Source organism: Lampris incognitus, chromosome 13, assembly GCF_029633865.1.
Source record: "Lampris incognitus isolate fLamInc1 chromosome 13, fLamInc1.hap2, whole genome shotgun sequence".
Taxonomy (NCBI): Eukaryota; Metazoa; Chordata; class Actinopteri; order Lampriformes; family Lampridae; genus Lampris; species Lampris incognitus.
Window position 1 is genome coordinate 40768998 of NC_079223.1, and position 24066 is coordinate 40793063.

Sequence of the window (24066 nt, forward strand, 5' to 3'; positions counted from 1 at the left end):
AGGTTAAGCTGCCTCACAATGGGCTGGTTGATGTCAATGATTCAAACCATAAAAAAGAATAATGACTGGGATATACTGTTACCTAAACAGAAAAGGTTATCGACAGATTAGGGGGATACAAATGAATGACATATTTCAAGAGGCATTTCAATATTCTATCAATTGGCTTATATGATCTTTTATATAAGCCAAAAATGGTGCAATTATTACAAGGGTGCACAAATAATAGTATGTCCAGGCTGGAGACTTACCACTGAGCTGTTCCATGAAGCAGACGTTCCCGTGGGCATTGAAGGCCAGGGTGTCGGGCGTTATGCAGAGCGTGTGAAAGAAGTGGGACGGTCCGATGCTCTGCAGGGCCAGCACACACTCTGCACACACTGCCCACACCTCCTCCTCAGACAGACAGCTGTCTTGCAAAGAAAGGATATCTGCCAAGGACACATTTTCCTTCAAACATATACACATACACACACACACACACACACACACACACACACACACACACACACACACACACACACACACAAACAGACGTGAGCATTTGTACAATACAACATCTGCAATTTACCATTTGTTTTTTTAGTTCCATCAAATACATTCATTTTACATTGCAATAAACATATTCATTCAACCCCACATGGAGTCTTCAGCATCACATGTCTTCCCCAACCCCAGTTAAAGTAACCCTAAGCTTTTCCCCTTGAAGTAGTCCATTGTACAAGTAAGGACAATTACAAAGGCGAACCATCTATCCTTCTAACCTTTTGAGGACCTTTGGTACATGACGTACATAGGAGCAACACACACACACACACACACACACATACACACACTATTATAAACTGTACTGTGAGTCATTACACCCACATACACACGCATTGTGTCTTTCAGAGGATCTATGATCTCACATTGCCAAATGGCCCGATGTAGTAGGCAAACAGCGACCTGAGAGATTCCAGCATGCAGAAATCTCCATGATGCTGCCACGTTGAATTGACAGGATCCTCTGTTGAGGGTGGACGGGTCAGAGTCAGCACAAAAGCCTGTCTGAGCCCAAATTAGGAAGGGGTGAGGCAAAGTGGGATGAGGGGGGATTGGTGGCAGTGTTGTTGCGGTTGGGGTGTCACAAAGCAGCAATTGTTGAAACTTCGCATCCGTACAGTACTCTGTGATTCCATTGCATGTATTTACATAACAGGGTTTTCCTCTGAAATGATCCACAGCACGGCGATGTGGTCCTCGAGGTGAATTGGTTGTATAAGTGTGGCTTCAATGTGCACAACTGAAGGAATGATTTCATCTCCTTTATCTCATCTCATATCAGGAATCAGGACCACTAACACATATATCCAAACTAAACAACAACAAAAAATCACAGTTCAAGGCAACGAACGCCAGCCAGGATGACTGTTGGAACTGCCGGTCTGCATGGGCTAGCAGTTAGCTTAGCCCGCCCCGCCTCCGCATCCTGTCAGACCGCCCTCGGTGTTTCCTCTTCGGGCACAGCTCCAGGCAGGGGCCATAGTCTTTGGGACCACCGGACGCAGCAGACCAAGCTCCCCCAGCTGTTCGCCCTCGACACACCTCCACACAATGACATCAAAAACACCACAGTCAACACCAGGTGAGGCTGCCGCCAGACCGCCCTCGGTGTTATCAGAACTGCCGGTGTGCATGGGCTAGCCGTTAGCTTAGCCTGCCCCGCTTCCGCGTCCTGTCAGACCGCCCCTCGGTGTTACCTCCTCGGGCGTGGCTCCGGGCAGGGCCATGGTCCCTGGGCCCACAGGATGTAGCAGACCAGGCTCTCCCAGCCGATCCAGTGCCAGCTCTCCCAGCCATCAAATGAAGACAAAACTTCAGATGCAGACATGGGCAAAGACACTGCATGGACGGTACCAGGTGAGGCTGCTGCAAATGTGAATTCATGCCGCCATCTTCCCACACCGGTACTGGGTGAAGCCGCTGCAAACGTGAATTCACACCGCCATCTAAATTCTCATAGTCACACACTCATGTGAATATCATCCCTGCTATTTATTCACATGAGTAGAGCAGCAAACTTCTTAATGTCTGTCCTGTGTAGTTGGTCATTAACAAATAGCTGTCTAGTTTATTATTTAGCTGTCTTATTTTCTTAGGTGTATAAAAGTGCATGACCAGGCAACAGAGAGATCCTGTATTCATCAATACATGATCTACATTATCTAACTGCTCCGATCGGTTTCTACACATGTTTCTCCTGCTCTTGCAATGAAATTTACTGCAGATTATGAACAAAGCCTAGATATGCGGGGCTGTTGGGTAGAGCAATATTATGGGGCAGAAACCTGCCTCTATATAGCAGCAGTATCAGCCCCATAAATAGGCAGTTTCCCTTGAGAATGACGCAGAGCAAAACTAGGAGTCTCTCGCTCCCTCCTCAAGTTAGAGATGCCGTCCTACATAAGTCTGCTTCCCAACCCCGAGGTTTTAATGAGACCGGCGGTACCCTTTACTGAATTTCCAGTCTCGACTAAGGGATATTTACACAGACTTGCTCTAGATTGAGACATAGAAACAGTGTACAATAGTGGTGGTCAAAATGAACCAACAAATCCCGTTTCAACAAACTATTTTCGAGCTTGATTATGTATCAGGTCTCACAATTGATATATACAATACAGAGTCAGTTTACTGATGCATTACCTCAAAATCTGAAATCAATCAGACTTCAAAACAAATGGTTTTAATTCATGAAACAATAGCTTATTTTTGGCAATTAGCAAATATGGTACTGCCTTTTCTTTACTGGATCTTCAAGCTGTTAATTCGAGTCATACGTGCGTAGTAATCTGATCGACACAGTATGGAAACTGATGGACAGTACTGAGTCTATAAATCAAGGTCCTATGCAAAGACTAGTGGTTGACTAATGGACTCAGGTGTATAGCTGCTTGGTTGGAACAAAGACCTGCACCCACACCGGCGCTTTCTGGATCATGTTGCCCACCCGTGATTTAGACTTTCAGAAATCCTACATGTGGCACTATTAATGTTTGCTGAGGGTACGTCTGAACCCGAACACTGAAGAGATGTTAATATTAATAGGATTTTATTGTCTTATCTGATAGCTTCTTTTATCAACAGATGAAAACAAAACACTGTTCTATAAAAAGAACTACTGTAATTAAAAAGACTAGGTCTACTGGGATCCTAACAGCCAGTAGTCTGCTTAATTAAAAAGGGGCACTTACACTTTCCAAAAAATAGTTCCCCAATAAAAGGTCATTTACATGTGCTCAAAGAATTTGTCAAAATCTAACGGCTGTTCCAAAAAAAGTGCATATTGAAAATAGAAGTTGAAACTGAAAAGCCTTTTTTGTGAACACAGAAATAATGGATGGAAATTAGTATAATGTGAAGGCAGAATAGGGAAAAATACATTTGCTTTTAAATTTTGTTTGAATATCTCACAGTTTTGATTCTTCTGCTTTTCACTGACATTTTTTTTTTGCAAATGTAAATCTTTTTGTCCCATTTTTAGGGGGAATGTTTTGGACAAGAGGATGAGGTGGTGGGATGTAACATGACTGGTGACTGACATGCGATAGAGACTTTGACTGTTGGCAACCGAAGATTGATCAACACTTTCACCAGTAGTCAACAGACTATAACTTATTAAAAAAAAAAATTCATAATTTTTCAGAGTTCAGAAAATACAGAATTCCACAACAATTCCACTACTTTTATGGCTATTGTAGTAAGCTAACATATGTCACGGTCCCTCCATCTTACCTGTTGTACAAGCCCAACTTGGAAAAAGTTGGGACGGTATGGAAAATGCAAATAAAAAAAAAAATCAGTGATTTCTAAATTTACTTTGACTTGTATTTCATTGCAGATAGTATGAAGACATTTCATGTTTTGTCAGGTCAACTTAATTTCCTTTGTAAATATGCATCCATTCCTGCCATTCAGGCCTGCAACACATTCCAAAGAAAGTTGGGGGGGGGGCAATTTAGGGCTACTAATGAGGTAAAATAACTAACTGATGATGTTATTTGAAACAGGTGATGTCAACAGCTGATTGTTTTCATGGTTTGGTGCAAAAGCAGCATCCAGGAAAGGCCTAGTCCTTTAGGAGTAAACATGGCCAGTTTGCCAACAAATGCATGAGAAAGTTAATGAGACTTTTAAAAACAATGTTCCTCACAGCAAGATAGGAAGGGATTTGGATATCTCACCCTCTATGGTGCATAACGTAATTGAAAGATTCAAGAATTAATTTCATTTGTAAATATGCATCCATTCCTGCCATTCAGGCCTGCAACACATTCCAAAGAAAGTTGGGACGGGGCGGGGGGGCAATTTAGGGCTAGTAATGAGGTAAAATAACTAACTAATGATGTTATTTGAAACAGGTGATGTCAACAGCTGATTGTTTTCATGGTTTGGTGCAAAAGCAGCATCCAGGAAAGGCCTAGTCCTTTAGGAGTAAACATGGCCAGTTTGCCAACAAATGCATGAGAAAGTTAATGAAACTTTTAAAAACAATGTTCCTCACAGAAAGATAGGAAGGGATTTGGATATCTCACCCTCTATGGTGCATAACGTAATTGAAAGATTCAAGAAATCTGGAGGAATTTCAGTGCGTAAAAGGGCAAAGGCGCAAGCCCAAGCTGAATAACCGTACTCTCCGATCCCTCAGACGGCACTGCATCAAGAGCCATTATTCATCTATAAGCTATAAAGGCACAGGATTAATTTGAAAAACCTTGGTAAACATGACAATATGTAGTTACATCCACAAATGGCAGTTAAAACTTTACTGTGCCAAAAGGAAGGCTCATGTTAACTGTGTCCAGAAGCGTCACTGACTTTTCTAGGTTCAGAGGTCTCTGGGATGGAATATAATTGTGGAAATGTGTATTGTGGTCAGATGAATCAGTATTTCAGGACTTTTTTGGAAGAAATGGATGCCATGTGCTCTGGACCGAAAAAGAATAAGACCATCCAGACTTACCAACAAGTCCAAAAGCCAGGGTTTATCATGGTATGGTATTATCATGGCATGGCAAAGGTAACTTACACTTCTGTGATGGCACCATTAATGCTGAATAGTATATATAGATTTTGGAGCAACATAAGCTGTCTTCAAAGTGACATCTTTTCCAGGGACGCCCATGCATATTTCAACAAGACAACGCAAAACCACATTCTGCACACATTACAAAGGCATGGCTGCAGAAGAAGAGGGTGCGGGTCCTGGACTGACCTGCCAGCAGTCCCAAGACCTGTCCCCAATAGAGAATGTGTGGCATATTTTGAAACGCAAAATGTGACAACGAAGACCCCATACTCTTGCACACTTTAAGACTTGTTTGCAAGAAGAATGGGACCAAATTACACCTGAAATGCTTCATCACTTGGTGTCTTCAGTCCCTAAACATCTTTTAAGTGTTGTGAAAAGGGAGGCAACAATACAAAGTGGTAAATACTGTCCAAAACTTTTTTTGAAATGTGTTTATTTTGAGGGGGAAAAAGTAAACAATAAAATTCATAAGGTAAAAAATCAAATAATGTGCTATTTTATTGTTTTTAATGCAATATAGGTCAAAGATAATTTACAAATCACTGTTTTCAGTTTTAATTTCAATTTAACATACCGTCCCAACTTTTTCTGATTAGGGGTTGTATTTCAACACGTGGCTATTAGTGGATTGGATGCCTGCTAGTGATATTTGCTACATAACTTCCATCCATCCATTTTCCGAACCACTTATCCTGCTTTCAGGGTCGCACAGATGCTGGAGCCTATCCCAGCAGTCATTGGGCAGCAGGCGGGGAGACACCCTGGACAGGCCGCCAGACTGTCACACAGGGCCATAATACACCCACACACCCACACACATTCATTATCTAGGGACAATTTAGAGTATGGAGCCCCCGGAGGAAACCCACGCAGACACGGGGAGAACATGCAAACTCCACACAGGACGACCCGGGACAACTCCCAAGGTTGGACTACCCCGGGGCTCGAACCCAGGACCTTCTTGCGGTGAGGCAACCGCGCTAACCACTGCGCCACTGTGCCGCCCCCGCTAGATAACTTAGCTAACCAAATTGCTAGCTGTCTCCTTGTGCTATTTACCACCAATACTGCTAGCTTGCTATGGGAATTAAAAAAGGGGAGGAAAAACTAGAGGCCGAACAAGCAGCATCATTCACAGTTTTATTAGACTTCCACATTGCTGTGTTTAAGTACCAGTTGGAAGATCATGGGGCAGACATTTTTAATCACTGCTAATGGATCCCCAGGTGAATTATGGGTAAGAAGAATTTGCATGAGCAGGAGCCGTTGAGAAAAGACGTGTGTGCTATGGTTTCCATCTAAGAAAAGTAGCAGTAGGATTAGAAAAAGAAATTAGAACTTAAAAAAAAATGTTCGAACACAAGCTTAAGGAACAATGACTGCTGGGATAGGCCCCAGCATCCTGCGACCCCAATTGGGATAAGTGGCTTAGATAATGGATGGCGGGACAAGCTTAAAATATTGAAGCTTTCACTAGCAAGGACCACACCATCAACAAGATGTGTTTAAATGATTTATTAAAGAAAAATGTTGGATGTGTGTAGCTCTTCCGCTTGCTGACTACATTGTGGGGGAAGCTTTGTAGGGAATCCGCCGTAGCACCCGGGCAACAGCGGACCCCGTTAGGACCCTACGAAGGGGAAGGAGAGGAAGAAATAGAGTGGGGGGAGGGGCGCAGAATATGAGCGAGCAGGAGGAGGAGAGGGTTAGGTGGGTATTTATAGGGATGCCGGAAGTAGTGCGGTTGAGGGGTGGCCCTGCTCTGGAAACTTCGCTAGATAAGCTTCAATTCACTAGCAAGGACCACATCATCAACAAGATGCATTTAACGATTTATTAAAGAAAAATGATTGATGTGCGTAGCTCTTGTAGTTCTTCTGCTTGCCGACTGTGTTGTGGGGATGGTTTGTAGGGAATCCACCATAACATCCGGGCAATGACGGTCCCCCAAAACCTCCAGTTACTTAAGATAAGATTGGGCAGATCTGAGATCTTTGAGATCTGAATGGATGCAGCAATGATATGTTTTGGAGGACCAATGGCCCTGAGTTGTATGAGGTGTTCTGGGATGCCACTGTGGGAGGCTAAAGTGGTGGCTCCAATACTGAAGGAGTGTCCAGAGTAATGAATGGGAAAAATACCAGACAAGGAGAGTATGTAGTGGAAGTGATGGTGGAACCAGAATCAAATCGACACTTGTTTGGATGATGAAAAGAGGGTCTGTCAATGTTATGCTCTGAGATTTCCGGAATAGCAAGTGTTTGCAAGGGTCTCAAAAGTTCTTCAGCAGTGATTGCACTTTGAAGTAAAAAACAGGTGTAGGCTAACCAGATTGATTGATTTTTGTTCGCTTTAAGCAGAATACCATGGTCTCGTCTGAGAAATAAGACAATTCTGAAATGCAAGTGTTTCTGTGTGGGTTGAAGTGAATGGTTCAGGTGGTGAATTCAGAGCATCTGAAGCAAGAACATAGCTTCTAGAGTTCAATGACGCGAGGAGTGCCATATCCGGAGCAAACGGTGTAGATGCAGACTGACAGCAAGTCGGAAGAGGAGAGTGGCGAGGAGTTTTAGTTGGCTCTTGGTGTAGGAGTCCTTTGAGAAGTGAAGTTATCTGAAGATGAATGGAGGCCATGCCTGGACTGCCACTTATGAGTATGGAGAAGAAGCTGATGCCACTGAGGGTGGCTGTTGTGATTACCAGAGCTGGATGGCAGGGGGTAGGGCTGTGCGATATGACGATATACACTCACTGGCCACTTTATTAGGTACACCTTGCTAGTACCGGGTTGGACCCCCTTTTGCCTTCAGAACTGCCTTAATCCTTCGTGGCATAGATTCAACAAGGTACTGGAAACATTCCTCAGAGAGTTTGGTCCATATTGACATGATAGCATCACGCAGTTGCTGCAGATTTGTCGGCTGCACATCCATGATGCGAATCTCCCGGTCCACCACATCCCAAAGGTGCTCTATTGGATTGAGATCTGGTGACTGTGAAGGCCATTTGAGTACAGTGAACTCATTGTCATGTTCAAGAATCCAGTCTGAGATGATTCGAGCTTTATGACATGGCGCGTTATCCTGCTGGAAGTAGCCATCAGAAGATGGGAACACTATGGTCATAAAGGGATGGACATGGTCAGCAACAATACTCAGGTAGGCTGTGGCGTTGACACGATGCTCAATTGGTACTAAGGGGCCCAAAGTGTGCCAAGAAAATATCCCCCACACCATTACACCACCACCACCAGCCTGAACCGTTGATACAAGGCAGGATGGATCCATGCTTTCATGTTGTTGACGCCAAATTCTGACCCTACCATCCGAATGTTGCAGCAGAAATCGAGACTCATCAGACCAGGCAACGTTTTTCCAATCTTCTATTGTCCAATTTTGGTGAGCCTGTGCGAATTATAGCCTGTTTCCTGTTCTTAGCTGACAGGAGTGGCACCCGGTGTGGTCTTCTGCTGCTGTAGCCCATCTGCCTCAAGGTTCGATGTGTTGTGCGTTCAGAGATGCTCTTCTGCATACCTCGGTTGTAATGAGTGGTTATTTGAGTTACTGTTGCCTTTCTATCAGCTCGAACCAGTCTGGCCATTCTCCTCTGACCTCTGGCATCAACAAGGCATTTTCGCCCACAGAACTGCCGCTCACTGGATATTTTCTCTTTTTCGGACCATTCTCTGTAAACCCTAGAGATGGTTGTGTGTGAAAATCCCAGTAGATCAGCAGTTACTGAAATACTCAGACCAGCCCGTCTGGCACCAACAACCATGCCACGTTCAAAGTCACTTAAATCACCTTTCTTCCGCATTCTGATGCTCGGTTTGAACTGCAGCAGATCGTCTTGACCATGTCTACATGCCTAAATGCATTGAGTTGCTGCCATGTGATTGGCTGATTAGAAATTTGCGTTAACGAGCAGTTGGACGGGTGTGCCTAATAAAGTGGCCGGTGAGTGTATATCGTGTGACAATAGAAAACGTCTATTGTTTCATATTAAGCTCTATCGTTTATTTTGTTGTGTCGCAAATCACACTCTACGGCAATATTTTTCATCATGGACGAACCTTTCCGCTCTTTGCAGAGCATGGACGCAGGCAGGAAATTTGCATGAAGGCAATACAAACAAATATGGAGGATAGTGAATGTAACGCAGAACAGGGTAACTCCGAACAGAAAGACTCCGACCAGCTAGGAAAAAACAAGGAGCTTGTACCTAAAAGAGGGGCTACTTCTGTCGTAAGGACGTGGTTTGGGTACGAAAAGTCTGACACGGACCAGAAAATCGCACTTTGCAAAATATGCCGCACGCTGGTCTCCACGAGACTCAAACACCACTAGCCTCTTTTACCACCTACGCAAGAATCATGCCAAACAGTATGGAGAAAGTCTACAGATGAGAGCCACAAAAGCAGTCGAGTGCTCAAAACAAACTTCAGATTCAGACATTGCAATAGGCTTTTGTCTGTGGCACACCGTAAGTCAAAGAATCATGAAGATGGAAGGAGATAACATCTACTGTTTTCTATTTACCTTTTTATATTATATGCATTGATATTTTATATTTTGTTACATGCTTAATTGAAAATGTACACAAAGGTTCTAACTAAAAGGAGAAAAATAATCAAATATAGAGTAAGTACCTTTCATTTGTCGAGTATATAATTCAAAATGTAATAAGAAATAGGCCTTTCCATGTGGTCATTTTATATAAACTATTTATTCATTGAATTTACAGAAATGTGCTATATCATGATATGAATGACCTATAACAGGATATGAGATTTTGGTCATATCGCACTGCCCTAGCAGGGGGCACTATGTCATTTTACCCTGGATGATGTAGGCTGCTGGTGTTGAGAAACCTGATGGAAGGTGGAAGGCCCTGGAATTCTGGTGTTGGGGCCTCCATCTGGAGTGACTGTGTTAAAAATTAACGAGAGGTGGTTGCTGAAGCCCTGGCGTTACTTGCTCTGGCTGATGAGCCCCATCTTTGCTTTTGTTGATTCTCTTTCTGCTGTCTTTGAGCTGGAGGACATAGTTGAACTGTCCCTCTTTAACAGGAGCACTGACATCACAGCCTATTGTTAGGGTGTGTGTGATGCCATCATCCGGAAGAGAACTTGTGTTGATGGAGTGGTAGGCACAACAGGCTGACATGAGAGCATTGAAAAGCTTTGCTTTGTTGTCTGCTTGATGAAATTGAATTTCTTTATCTTTTAGTGTTTTTGAAGAGTGGCTACAGCTCAGTCGGAATGTTTTTTTTTTTTTGAGAAGGCTGATCGTCGGTGACCTCGTTGGAGCATAGTGATACTGCGAACGGCTACTAGGTATTTGTTCAATGTTGTTGGGACAATGGCAGGAAGCTGGAGTTATCCTCGTAGGCGAAGGAGTTGGACAACTGCAGCGATGGTAATGTGCTGTTCTTGAATCGCCTTGTCCTGTCTTTGCTGATGAGGGAGGTGGGCTGGGAGACGCGGAGGCCTCATCAGGTGAAGTATAGTAGTCTTGAATGTTGCGGAGCGATGAACCAGGTAGGATCCGGACCATGATAGAGACCGAGTCAGTGTTTGCTGGCAAGGGTGGACTGAAACTATAATTCAGACCAGGACATGACTCCATCCCAGGCTACCCTGTTCACGTAAACCACCAGACATTTTGCAGTCTAACCCTATTTGATGTGACTAGTTGTAAATTTAGCCACTATGTAATCTGGGTGGAAAGTTATCCAGGTTACAAAATACAAATTTTTGGGAGTGAACAAGTAGCTTATCTGAATACAGAGTTTTCAAGGTATGGTATGGCAATGGGTGCACCCTCAAACTAAAAATACACCAATTGTTACACATACAAATGTACAAGGCTAGACATGCAAAACAATTAGCCTACAGTTTTTTTTAAGAAGAGAGTGAGATACAGAGTTAGCTCGACTATTTGAACGATTATCTTCATATTCAAGCTAGGGCTGGGCAATATATTGATATTAAATCGATATTGTAAAATAAGACCAGATATCATCTGGGATTTTGGATATCATAATACTGTGATATGACGTAAGTGTTGTCTTTTCCTGGTCTTAAAGGCTGCATTACAGTAAAGAGATGCAATTTTCTTAATTTAATTTTAGCCGTTACATTATGAGTGTCCCTCGTGTAACCGGGGATTTTCTTGCCCGGTGCGGGATTCGATACGGGTTGTACTGCACCACATGGCGACATCACTAACCGCTCGGCTAAAGGATCAGACCCGTTAGCTAGGGGCTAACGTGTCTTATTAGTAGTTTACACTAGTAAAGTAGATATGATGTCCAAACAAGTAATCAGTGTACATCAAAAATGTCACCACGTAAATATTTTGTGAGCGCAACAGTAGTCTCCTCTACAATAACGTCAACATATCGATAGAGGTATTCGGTCAAAAATATCGTGATATTGGATTCTGTTCATATCGCCCAGCCCAAATTCAAGAATCGAGCATATCAGAGTATAAAAAACCCCCAAAAAGCTGTGTGTGCGTGTTTCAGCTAGTGTTTTTGACTTACCTGGTACCTTACTGGCGAACATGTCGCTTATTTTGCAGCTTTTAGCTGCATCTGTGGCAAGGACGTCTTTTGTTATTCTCTCCCTCTCTGCGCCACCCTTCCTCTTCTTCTGCGCGTCCGTTTTGCCGGGCGATCTCTATTAAATGTTATTGGTAGACGAGCAGGCGGAAGGACGTGATGGCGTCATTTTTGGCGCGCACCCTCGCGCCCCCTGACGCGTAGGTTCCGAGGTCCGTGGATTCGTGCTATATTACCGCTGGTCAAGTTGACTGTTCCCGGCAGGCCAAAACCACCCTCAAAACGTCCCGGTGCTCCCGACGGGCTGTCCGTGTGTGCTTGCGGGACTCACTCGCTTCCTGGACGGCTTCTGGACAACAGAAAGCGGGGTCTCAGACACGGAGGCGGCCGGTAAGTTTTCGGTTTCTGTTGCTAGATATGTGGACTGGGCTGGTGGAAAGTTTGAACGTGGTCGTTCTGATTTCGTCCAAATAGATCGTCATCCGATGGGGACAGTGAGACGAAGTCCATACTCAAGATGAGGTGAGAGGCTGGATGACGTAGTGGCTCAATTGTCTGTGTGTGCTGGAGGCGGTGTTGCGCCAACTCTGTTCTGGCGCAGAATACGAGAGCGGAAGAGGAGGAGTGGGTTAGGTGTGGGTACTTATAAGAATGCCGGAAGTGACGCAGTTGAGGCGTGGGCCTGCTCCTGGTTAGGTAAGCGTCAATAAAATCCTGTTTACACTTGGTTTTAAATGCGTTTTGAGCGATGTAACACATGTGGACAGCGAGACACACCGCCGTTTACACCTGTGTCTATCATGCGTCTCCAAATGCGTCCTGCTGACCACTTGTGATCAGATTTCATTACTCAAAGAAGAAGATTGCGTTACTGTCTAACGTCACTTCCGCTACAAGGTCAAAGGGCCTCAGTCAAGCACCAGATTTGCCTACTAGCTGTGAAAACAATAGCTAATTTGATGATGTTTCAAGCACTAATATACATGTACGGATGATTCCAACTGTTGAGATTGACAGGACAAAGTCATTTGCGACTTGCAAAACAACCCCCCCACATCCTGCATTGATGACGTATTTCCCTGTTACGTCCTTGGCGGGGACGCATCAGGACGCATTAGCGTTTACACTACAAAAGATATTGGTCATATGCGTCCAAGACCACCTCGGCAAGTGGTTTGAGTAACCGGTTCCCAAGACGTTTTGGTGGTCGTTTACACTTGTATTTAGCGCTGTCCACTTGTGATCCGATAGCAAAAACAAAAAAACAAACGCATTTTAAAACCAAGTGTAAATGGGGTCTAAATGAGAACTAGGAGCATCCAAAATTTAAGAGAATTGTAATCAACCACAATTTATTTTTTTGTCACCTATGTCATTCATATTGTACTAATTTCCATTGAAGTGTTGATTTGAAGAAGAAAAAAAAACAGAACAAACTTGCATTTCCATTTAGGCTACTTTATTTCAGTTTCAATTTCGAATCGACAGTTTCGTCCTCTTTAAACCCTATACATCTACATATATATGATCTCATTACTCTGTCTTTTTTGTTGCTCTGACCAAAGAAGCGACAGACCTGCTGATGCTCACAAATGAAAATATACGAAGGAAGCAAAATGACAGTTTCATTGCCAGCTGTTGTTAAATAAAACTGCGGACCTATGACACGACAAAGCAACAAATCAGTCTAAAGCCTCGAGTTTAGTACAGATTAGCAAACCCATACTGTGGCCCTACAAGAGAGGCAATAAGTTTAAACATTGTCGGCCTGAGCAGTTCAAAGTTTTATCGAAAAGACAAGGGAGAAAATCTTAAATCTCCCCTAAGAAACTGACCATTTTGGGCAATCAGTTATTATCACAACTCTGCCAGGTCTCCTATTATAAAATCCAAGAGGCGCTCTCCGCGTGCCTCATTTCTCACCTACCTCATCCTCGAGCAGTGGAGGCAGGTGTTCCGCTTCGTAACGTCCCTCCCTTCCTTCCTCGGTGTTCCCCAAGTGTCTCACAGCTGATTCCGTCGCCGATGTCTCCATTGCATGAATTTTGACCAGGGACGTGTTGCTGGGATGTGTTACTGTGCAGCCTCGCGCGATTTTATTTATTGATAACGCATTAGGATAGGTGCACCTTGCGGTTCCACACCGGTTTAACTACTTTTTGTCTTTTTTTATGTTCCTCATCCGACCCCAGACCAGTAACATAATGCGGCATCCCATTAGTCCGCGTCACTGCGGGAAAGCCCCTTTCAAATCACGGGGACTTGACGGTGACCGCAGCGATACGTTTCCTGTTGGCCGGTGATCGATAGCGACACAGGGGGCAGTTTGTCAAGTCTGCCGCGGCAGCAGCCGTCTCCTCCACGGCGATGGAATAAAGACGCTGCGATGTTTGAGTTGCAGTTTCTCCCCCAACTCCTCCCCCTCCGTACGGGCTTGCGTTGCCGGAGGGCTGCAAGAGTGCCTGTGTCGGCAAATTGCGTATCCCCAAGACAATATGTAGGCTGGCCCCATCGTTTTCTGTGGCGTCGCGGGAACGCGCATGCGTTCGCTCGCAAGCGTTGTTCCAGTTGCAGTTTTGTTTTGCTTTTTGTGCGTTATTTTGTTTGTAAACCCAGATCAATAATCAAAAAGTTGGTTAGAAAAAAATAACAATGTAAAAAAAATAAAAAATAAAAACACGGTTCTCGCGTTCCCGGAAACATAGCTGGAGGAACATATTATTCTTTGGGGGACACAAAATTCGACAAACGCCCCCAGTGTCACGCTCAGTGACATACATAGGAATCATCTCTTGGCTGTTAATGTGCCTCCTCACTGCCATGGATTTGCATTGGTAAATCGTGTGATGCTAAAGATACCAGTAAGGGGGTGACTGGGTGCAAAACCCAGAGAGCAAAATTGCTGTGGCCTGGACCCGTCCCACACTGACACTTTCATCCGGCCCACATACCGCGTGGAATGATGGCACTTGGGCGGTCCGCTCCTGTTTGCCAGATCTGGGCCAGAGCCAAGCCACGGCAATGCCGCATGTGCCACATATTTGCCAAAGGTCGCCCATATTTGTTTTGTGATATTTGGGCCATATTCACTATTTACCACACGGGCCACTTCAGGGTCACATCTTTGCCAAAAAAAAGACCCACATTTGGCATATTTGGTCCATATTTGCTATTATACATGTGGACCACTTCAGACTCGCATCCATTTTGTCAGGGCCAGAAGAAGGCCATCAGAGCCGCATCATTGACTGAAGTGGCCCACTTCTGGATGCTATCTGGGAAACTATCAAAAATGTTGAATTTTGAGGAGAGGATCGGCAGAAGCAGATTAATTAAAACAATCAGAAGCAGGAAAAAGGTACAACAAAAAGCAACTTAATGTGCAACAACCAAGATTGAAATCTAAGAAAAATAATTAAGAACATAAACAATGAAAGCAAAACATTGCAACAGAGTGATGGATGTAAAACATAACAAAACGAATAAGATAGTAATAATCAAGTGAAAGTCATAGGATAAAAGGTGATTAAAATCTCGATTAAATTGTGAGAGACTGACAAACCAGCATCGGAGGACCTGAGGACTCATGCATCTGCTGTAGACTGGTCTTGGGCCATTTACAGCTTTATATACAAGTAAGAGGACTTTGAATTTTGACTGTCAGATGTGAAGGGTTGCTTGAGGGTGTGTTAGATGAGATATGTAAAGATCTCATCACTAGATGTTCCTAATCGGTTCATCAAATCTACTTCCCCCACAACTTCCTGTCTCTCTTTAACCACCCTGTTGTCTGGCCCTGTTTTCCATTCTGCCCATCTTAGCTAAAACTGGACTCTATACAGGACGTTACACTATCACCATACCAGTAAGACTGACTAGTCAAGCGTCTGAGGACAACCTAAATCGTGTGAGATCTGAGTATAAGCAGGCACACACTGCAGTCTGGTGCATACCGACCTAGTTTGGAGCCATCTCATCATTTGGACCTGAATTTGGTCACTCTGCCTCCAGCTGGTATGAGCGAGAACATACTGCCACAACCTGGGGCTGCAAATGCACCTCCAGTTTAGTATGCCTGATGAAAAAAAAATGTAATTCCGGTCCCACTCATGCCAGACAATTCCATCAGGGCGCTTGGATTAATGTTGTAGTCACAAATGAAGGCTCTTTCTGGATCAATACAATCCACATGCATCCTTATCCAGCTTAAATGTCTGTTTGATTCAAACAGGATTCTGTGCCCCCTCCTATGATGATGCAAAATCTGTTTGGGTGCCAGCCGACCTCATGGTGGCGGGGAATGAGATTTCTGTTATGTTGGCAGCGCCCTGTGGTGGCTGAGCGATGCTATAGCCAGCTCACTGGTGTGTGGTGTTCTGGCTTGCTGAGATAATAGGATATATACTTTACATTAACTGTGAGACTTTTCAATGGATCCTTCATATCATGGCATATCCCCGCAATGGCTTTTTATATGAGGACAACACAAATACTTTGACCCTTGTTTGGACTGCTCTGTTATTATAAAACATCGTGAGGGGTATTTCGTTTTTGTGAGGATTGGTGCCAAAATTGAGGAACTGCTGCACAGTATACCCTTTGAGAAAAGCTGAACCATTCAATATGAGGCTGTACTTTGCGGTGATAAACATAACATTGGCTCTTTTTTGGGGGGGGGGGATTTTCCCCCTTTTTTCTCTCCAATTGTACCTGTCCAATTACTCCACTCCTCCAAGCCATCCCGCTCACTGCTCCACCCCCTCTGCCAATCTGGGGAGGGCTGCAGACTACCACATGCCTCCTCAGATACATGTGGAGTCGCCAGCCGCTCCTTTTCACCTGACAGTGAGGAGTTTTGCCAGGGGGATGTAGTGCGTGGGAGGACCACGCTACCCCCCCCCCAACTGACCAGAGGAGACTCTACTGCAACGACCAGGACACATACGCACATCCAGCTTCCCACCCGCGGACACAGCCAATTGTGTCTGTAGGGACGCAGGTAACACAGGGATTCGAACTGGCGATCCCCGTGTTGGTAGGCAGTGGAATAGACTGCTACGCTACCCGAACACCCGGCATCTGGAGTCCTTTGACAGTACTGGGACAGTACTGCCTGGCCTCTGTCATATCATAAACACAAGCAGCACACACATCAGAATCAGAAGCATGTTTATTGGCCATGTAGGTTTGCACCTACATGGAAATTGACTGCAGATTTGTGGCTCTCTCTCAGTGTACTTAACGTAGAATAACAACACTACAACACAACAATCTTCAGATATATGCACAAGGGTTGACTTATACAGGTGAAATAAGAGGTATACGGTGCAATGGTGCAGCTAATATATCAGAGATGCTGAAATAGATGTTAGCAGGTTACTTACATACATGGCTGAGGTAGATGGACATGACAGAGCATACCAGTATATAATATATACGTATATACAGTACAGTATATACAAAATGGTTGAATTTATTGACAGTGTTAAGCGTTCATTTGAATGACAGCCCGTGGAAAGAAACTGTTTATATATCAGGTTGTTTAGAGGTACAGTGGTCCATAGCGCCTACCAGAGGGGAGGAGTTAGAACAGGTTGTGACCAGGGTGTGGTGGGTCTGCACGGATGTTGCCTGCCCGTTTCCTGAGTCATGTCACATGCTCTCTCATGCAGAATCCAGCCAGTGTACACAAGCACATTTGCATTGAAAAAGTGGGGATTGGGTGTCTTTGGCTCTGGCTAAAATAGAGAAAACATACATTTAAATACACTTGCACCAACGGGAATCATAACACGCACGGACCAATGCGTACGCATGAACCCAAATATACACATAAACAGAGGAAGGGTGCTGTGACCCGTATTGTGGTTCCTGTGTATGTGCCAGCCTGGTTAACTGGTTCCATCTGGACTGCATTGTTCCAGAACAGAAGCATGATGGTGCTGACAGGTCAAGCATGTGGAGGACCATGTGGTCACCGACAGATGTGCCAAGAGTTTCAGTTGATGCATGATTACAAACAGCTGTAGCTCCGGGCTGAATGGTCGTAAGGAAGCACCTCTGAAAATATCTGGTCTGGCAAAGGAGCTGGGAAGGCCTTCAGGTTATTTATGTATGATAGAAACCTATTTAACTGTTATATTGCAACTGTTCTGCGACCACGTTTAGTGGCGTGTAATCCTGACTTTATTTCAACAGGGAATGCCATAGAGCAGAACATAATATATATATTCTATCTATCTATCTATCTATCTATCTATCTATCTATCTATCTATCTATCTATCTATCTATCTATCTATCTATCTATCTATCTATCTATCTATCTATCTATCTATCTATCTATCTATCTATCTATCTATCTATCTATCTATCTATCTATCTATCTATCTATCTATCACGCTGTTGCACAATCTTGAAAATGCAGTGTAATGAGTAGGCCTCCACATCAGTGCTAGGAAAACTGAATTCATCAGCTACGACCAAGAAGGAATCGTCTCCTCATCAGGTGGTCATAACATCAAATCTGTCTCGGAATTCATTTACTTGGGAAGAAACATCAAATCCACCGAAAGAGATGTGCCGCTTCGAATTGGAAAGGCTTGGGGTGCCATTGAGGGACTTGACGTCATCTGGAAATCCACGTTACCAGACAAACTGAAGCGGGAATTTTTTTCGAGCAACAGTTGAGTCCGTTCTCACTTGTGGATCATCTTCTTGGACCCTCACTAAATGGCTTGAATCCAAACTTAATGGGGCTTTCACCAGAATGCGGCGTGCTGCGCTAAATGCATCCTGGAAGAAGCACCCTACAAAGAAGTGTCTCTATGGCAATACACCCACCATCTCAAACGCTATCTGAGAACAAAGGCTTCGATTTGCTGGTCATTACTGGAGGAAGCAAGGAAGAACTTGCAAGCGACACTCTGCTTGGAAAGACACGTGTGGGAAGGCCTGCACGAAATTACATTAATCAACTTGTCTGAGGATCTTCCAGCTGCTATGCAGGATAGAGACGGGTGGCATGAGAGGGTCAGAGCCATCCAAGGATACTTGACCTGATGATGATGATGATCTATCTAACTAGCTAGCTAGCTAGCTATTGGTAAACATACTCCAGACAAAGGTTGTCTTTTTTAGATTTGTGAAGGTGAGCAGTGTCTTAAGGTCACTACTTTCCTTTCCTTGCCCATTACTCTACCGTTGCACAGCACCAAGAAAAGATATGTTCAATCAACTTTGAAAATATGTGCTTCAGGTTGAGGGTTTCCAAAAAAGAGCTATCTGACCAAAGCAATAGCGACTTCTGTTTTTCTCGACACCTTGTTAAAAAGCAACAGAGAATCCGTTTTGGCCCCTGCGGCCAGAACAGGAAACACACACACACACACACACACACACACACACACACACACACACACACACACACACACACACACACACACACACACACACACACACACACACACACACGTGAATACATGATAATTCAATGTACACTTTATGTATAATACTCATGCATATGAAAGCACACATTGAGACAAACACAATAACACAAACTCGTGTTTAGCTGCAGGGTTTCTGCACTGGCCTTGTGAGCGTTCCACTTTCATTTAGGATACACCGTGGCATGCTTTCTGTGGGCCGAATACGGGAAAACCTAAGTATTACATTATTAAACGGAGTCAAAATTAATGCAACAGAAACTGTCTTTGAATATTATAAAGATATTTTACTGAAATGTTTGTGAAAAGAACGGTGCGATATCATATAAACTGCCGTTATTGTGCGATCGTTCATCATCTAAAGTGATATGACATATGTAATGTGTCACTCCTCTAATTACTGAACTGAACTATCTGTTTGTAGACTATGTCAAAGAGAGAGAGAGGGAGAGAGAGAGAGAGAGAGAGAGAGAGAGTGAGTGTGTGTGTGTGTGTGTGTGCGTGTCAGTTATGAGGCACTCAGGCAAGAGAGGCAGGGAAATTAACTGCATATTCATCAAGCCTTGCAGACAAAACAATGTACTGGAATAATCCCTCCCACAGGAGACAATGAAATAGATTTGATGTGCTACAGCAGCAGAAGAAGAAGAAGAAGAAGGGAAAAAAGGTAGTTTATGGCCTTCTCATGGACTTGCACAGTTTATGTACTTGTATCCCAGGAGGGGAGACCGGAAAGGGAGAGCGAGAAAATGACAGAGAGAAAGAGAGAGAGAAATAAGGAAAGAGAGAGAGAGGGGGGGGGGGGGACAAGAGAGAGCAGCCGTGTGTGCATTCTCCGTTTGGTTGGGGGTCTGGAGTTCAGGGCGGGCCCCATTTTTTACTTCCATCCGAACACTTAATTAGTTCAGCTAGCTAATCTTTCACTTAATAAAAATCTATTAAACAGGCCTGTCCGGTCATAAGCAGGAGGTAATTTAGAGAGCCTGGAGCAATGCCTCGCTGTTTCCGCTACAGTTGGCCAAGATAACATTTTGTGTCCTGCAGCACGGTCCTGCAGTCTCCACTTCATGTATGTGATGCGGCCTCACCCAGTACCGGTGTGGGAAGATGGCGATGCGAATTTTGCGGTGGCCTCGCCCAGTACCGTCCATACGATGTCTTTGTCCTTGGCTGCGTCTACGTTTGTCTTCGTTTGATGGTCAAGAGCGCTGGCGCTGGATCGGCTGGGAGAGTTTGGTCTGCTGCGTCCTGTGGACCCAGGGACCACAGCCCCCTGTCCAGAAATGTGCCTGAAAAGAAAACACCGAGGGCGGTCTGACAGGACGCGGAAGTGGGGCAGGCTAAGCTAACTGCTAGCCCATGCAGACAGCGGCCTGACCTAGCCTTGAGTGTGTTTTTAGTGTCGTCGTGTAGAGTGCTGGGAGGTGTGTCGAAGGTGTCTGGCTGAGGGAGTGTGGTCTGCTGCGTTCTGTGGGCCCAAGGACCACGGCCCTGACCGGAGCTGCGCCCGAAAAGGAAACACTGAGGGTGGTCTGACACGGTGCAGAAGCGGGGCAGGCTAAGCTAACTGCTAGCCCATGTAGACTGGCAGTTCCGACAGTCACCCTGGCTGGTGTTCGTTCTCCTGGACAGTGATTTATTTATTTAGTTTAGCTATATGTGTTAGTTTGGATATATGTGTTCTCGTGTTTTTGTCTCTGTGTTGCACTGCTGTGGGCGGGGGGGGGGGGGGGGGGGGGACGATGTTTCATTTAATTTCATGGGCGCGAGCGAGTGCATGAAATGAAACGACAAATAAAGTGTGTCTGATTCTGATCCTGATTCTGAACTCCCCTCGTGTCTCGAACTAGAGCCGACACGTGCCTTAATAGGTGGCGCAGGGGTTTTTTGTGACACTAGGACATCTTGCACGTGTAAATACAATCTCAAATACGCACGACACACGTCACCCAGCTGACACACTGAAGATGCCCAGCGTGTCACCCAAGCGTTCAGCCCGACGGCTTGACTGGTAATCTGAACGGTGGTTACTTCGACCCCAAACGTGATTCAACAGCACCGACAACTTTCTCTTTCCACTGTGTCTGTGCAAATGAAAGGGTTTTTTTTTCAGCCCACAAATTGTAACCTGGGCCAATCGATTTACCCTTCCCGGTGACCTCGGCTCTAAATCTACCTCATGAAATGTATGAGGATGGGCTGCATGAGAATATTCTACCAATCCTGATCTGCAGTATGTCAGGTTATGTGTTTAACCACTAGATGGTGGGCCTGTATCACCTCCACGAAACGCGGGCTAAACTCCAGAGGAAAGAGTCTCCGGACAAGGCAGATAGACTGGATGTTTTAATCTGTGTAAATTCTGATGTGCCTGCAATCGAGGCGAACGCAGGCTGTGCTACATCCGGTATGATGCACGCTGCTTTTGAACAGGAGTACCGCGTCTGTCAGCGCATGTTTAAATATTTACCAGCAAGAATTATATTTCTGTCACATCGAGAGGAATGCCTTGGGCGGATCTCAACATCAGTGGGAATAGCGCACAATGCTGAAATTCTCATTTATCACCTTTGTTGCCTTCGACAGCTCAGCCTCGGCGTACATTTGTAAACATAAAAAAAAGAAGGCCTCCAAGGAAGCCAGTCATCTGAGATGTTAATCTGTGACGTCAGCACGACGCACAACACAGCAGCTCCGTCGACACTGAATGGGAAACTGGATGTTTAATTGATGCTAAAGGAACGTTTCATGCTGCGAATCGTGAATCAGAGCACTCGCTCGTAAAAAAAGGGAAACACGACCAAGAGAGAGAACTCAGTCAGATCTCCTGGAGAAACCCCACCCGTGAGACATATATTTGGTTTTTAGTTGAGTTCCCATTACGATACTTTTGCCAAAAAAAATGAACCGTGTTCACGAGGTTCTGTTTCACTGACGAAGGTATGAAATGCAAAGTACCTCGTGAACCAGCTTCTGACTCACTCAGTCACAAACTGACTCAGGATCAGGGTTGGTTGTAGCATCTAGATTTGGGTGGGGGGTGTGTGGAGGATTTCACAGAAACCCCGTCAACAGAAGACGCGCGGTATCACTTTTAACATGCCCAGACAAATGGGTCTTTTGACAAACGTTTTCGAGTGTTTTCATTGTGTCGGCTTGGTTTCCGGAGTCGCTGGTTAGCGAAAACACGATTTAGATAAGCTCAGCTCAGTTCTGTAAGAGAGATGCAATGGCATCTATTTTACAATCTCACTGGCACAGGTAAACAGTAATGCCTTCATCATCAACTCTAAATATATGTTGTAGGGATCATCACTGGCGGTCACTTGGGGTCGAGTATCCCCGTCCTCCCTCTGGGTCCTCAGGTGGGTCTAGAGGCCGATCCTGGAGCCGCATAATGGGGGGACGCCTGTGCGTGACTGCTTTTTACGTGGAGTGGCTGATGCGCCTGCAGCCACCACACGGTCCTTGGCAGGGGGTGGCCAGAGTCCAATGGCATGGAGAACCAAGATGAGTGGGGACCACCCTCTGTTGCAGCCTTTATCTGCCTTTACTGCCATTGTGACCTGGAGACATCTTCCACCAGTTCCGCCACTGTGGTCTTTGTTGGATCATGCTTTGTCTGGAACCTCCCCCTCGACTTCTCTGCCTTGGGTGACCCTACCCAAGCTCCGGACGTCATAGCTCTTGGGATCATTAGTACATGCAACCTGCTACACCACGGCAAGGTGGCGATCCAGGAGAAGATGCTGTAGGGGTAACGCTCCACTGGCAGCCGTAATACTGAGCAGTCTTCTGTGCGTCTCTGAAACACAATCAAAAATGGTCAAAAATCAGTGAAGAACACTCAGAAGTATTTGCTGCAATAACTGCATGTAGTACCATTATTTGCATTTTCTCATACACACCTATTTTAGATGCAGCCCACCAAAGTTAGCAGCAAACCAGGAGGTAAGGCTGGATTCCACAAAAAAAAAAATGTGATGCCACTAGCTCCACCGGCGGACATTTTTTCCCAGCACAATTTCGGCGGCGTTTCACAGACACACAGGAGATTGCTAGGTATAATGACTGCAAATGAACTGTTATCCCTACTGCATTTATATAGAGATCATCGCAAAAACTGCTGGCGGTCTGTCCAGGGTGTCCCCCCGCCTGCAGCATCCCCGTGACCCTGAGAGCAGGATAAGTGGTTTGGATAATGGATGGATGGATGGATGGATGATTGTTTCCCTTTAAGCATCCAATCTTGATATGATGTGAAGAATATATAACGTTAGCTAGTCAGCTGAAAATGTGCAGTCAATGCTAGACTCGCTTCCTATTACACACTTAAGACAATGATCCCATATCATTCTGTTCACAACCAAGTCACACAACAGTTGTGCTTTGCATCTACGACACTAGCAATGTATCCTTGTTGAAATCAAATGCCCCAAAATGTTTTTTTTTTCTCTGTTACTTTTCCACACTGGTTACCATTGAAAATGACATACATGTGGCTTAAAGTGTGGTAGATTAAGTTCTCAGTTCAGGCCGTCAGAATGTGTGTGTGTGTGGGGGGGGGGGATATAGCAGCGGCGTAAAATTTAACAAAACACTAGCAAACAACTGGCATAATCTCCTTGACTAACCCTCCATCTTCCTCCTCTCTGCACCCCCTCCCCCAACACACACACACACACACACACACACACACACACACACACACACACATGGCCCCCTGCCCGTATACGGCATTGTCCCCAGCTGTCCTGTAGCCTCTCCACTGTAAGAGGGAGCGAGGAGGGGGTGGGGGGTGGGGGTGGAGGGGTGGCGGAGGAGCTGGCCCCGGCTTTGCCTGGCTGTTGTCCTGGGGCCCTGCTGTTACAGACGGCAGGAGCAGCCTCTTAGGCCTTCATAATCCACTGGATTGTTGCATTAAAACCGTCACATGATTCTCTGCTCCCTTCCAGTTGCACCGTGTGTTGCGTCACCACGGAGAG

General features: G+C 45.0%; 1 protein-coding gene across 1 annotated transcript in view; it reads right to left on the minus strand.

Moving 5' to 3' along the window:
• The window catches only part of LOC130122535 (kinase non-catalytic C-lobe domain-containing protein 1), a 62267-nt gene extending 48457 nt beyond the window's left edge, over positions 1 to 13810 (minus strand). The window contains exons 1-2 of the mRNA XM_056291465.1: positions 13566 to 13810; positions 252 to 450 (exon numbers count right to left, since the gene is read on the minus strand). Of these exons, the coding sequence (XP_056147440.1) occupies positions 252 to 450; positions 13566 to 13673 (307 nt within the window). The 5' untranslated portion in view covers positions 13674 to 13810. The remainder of the gene's footprint in view (positions 1 to 251; positions 451 to 13565) is intronic.
• Between the last annotated feature and the right edge of the window lie 10256 nt (positions 13811 to 24066).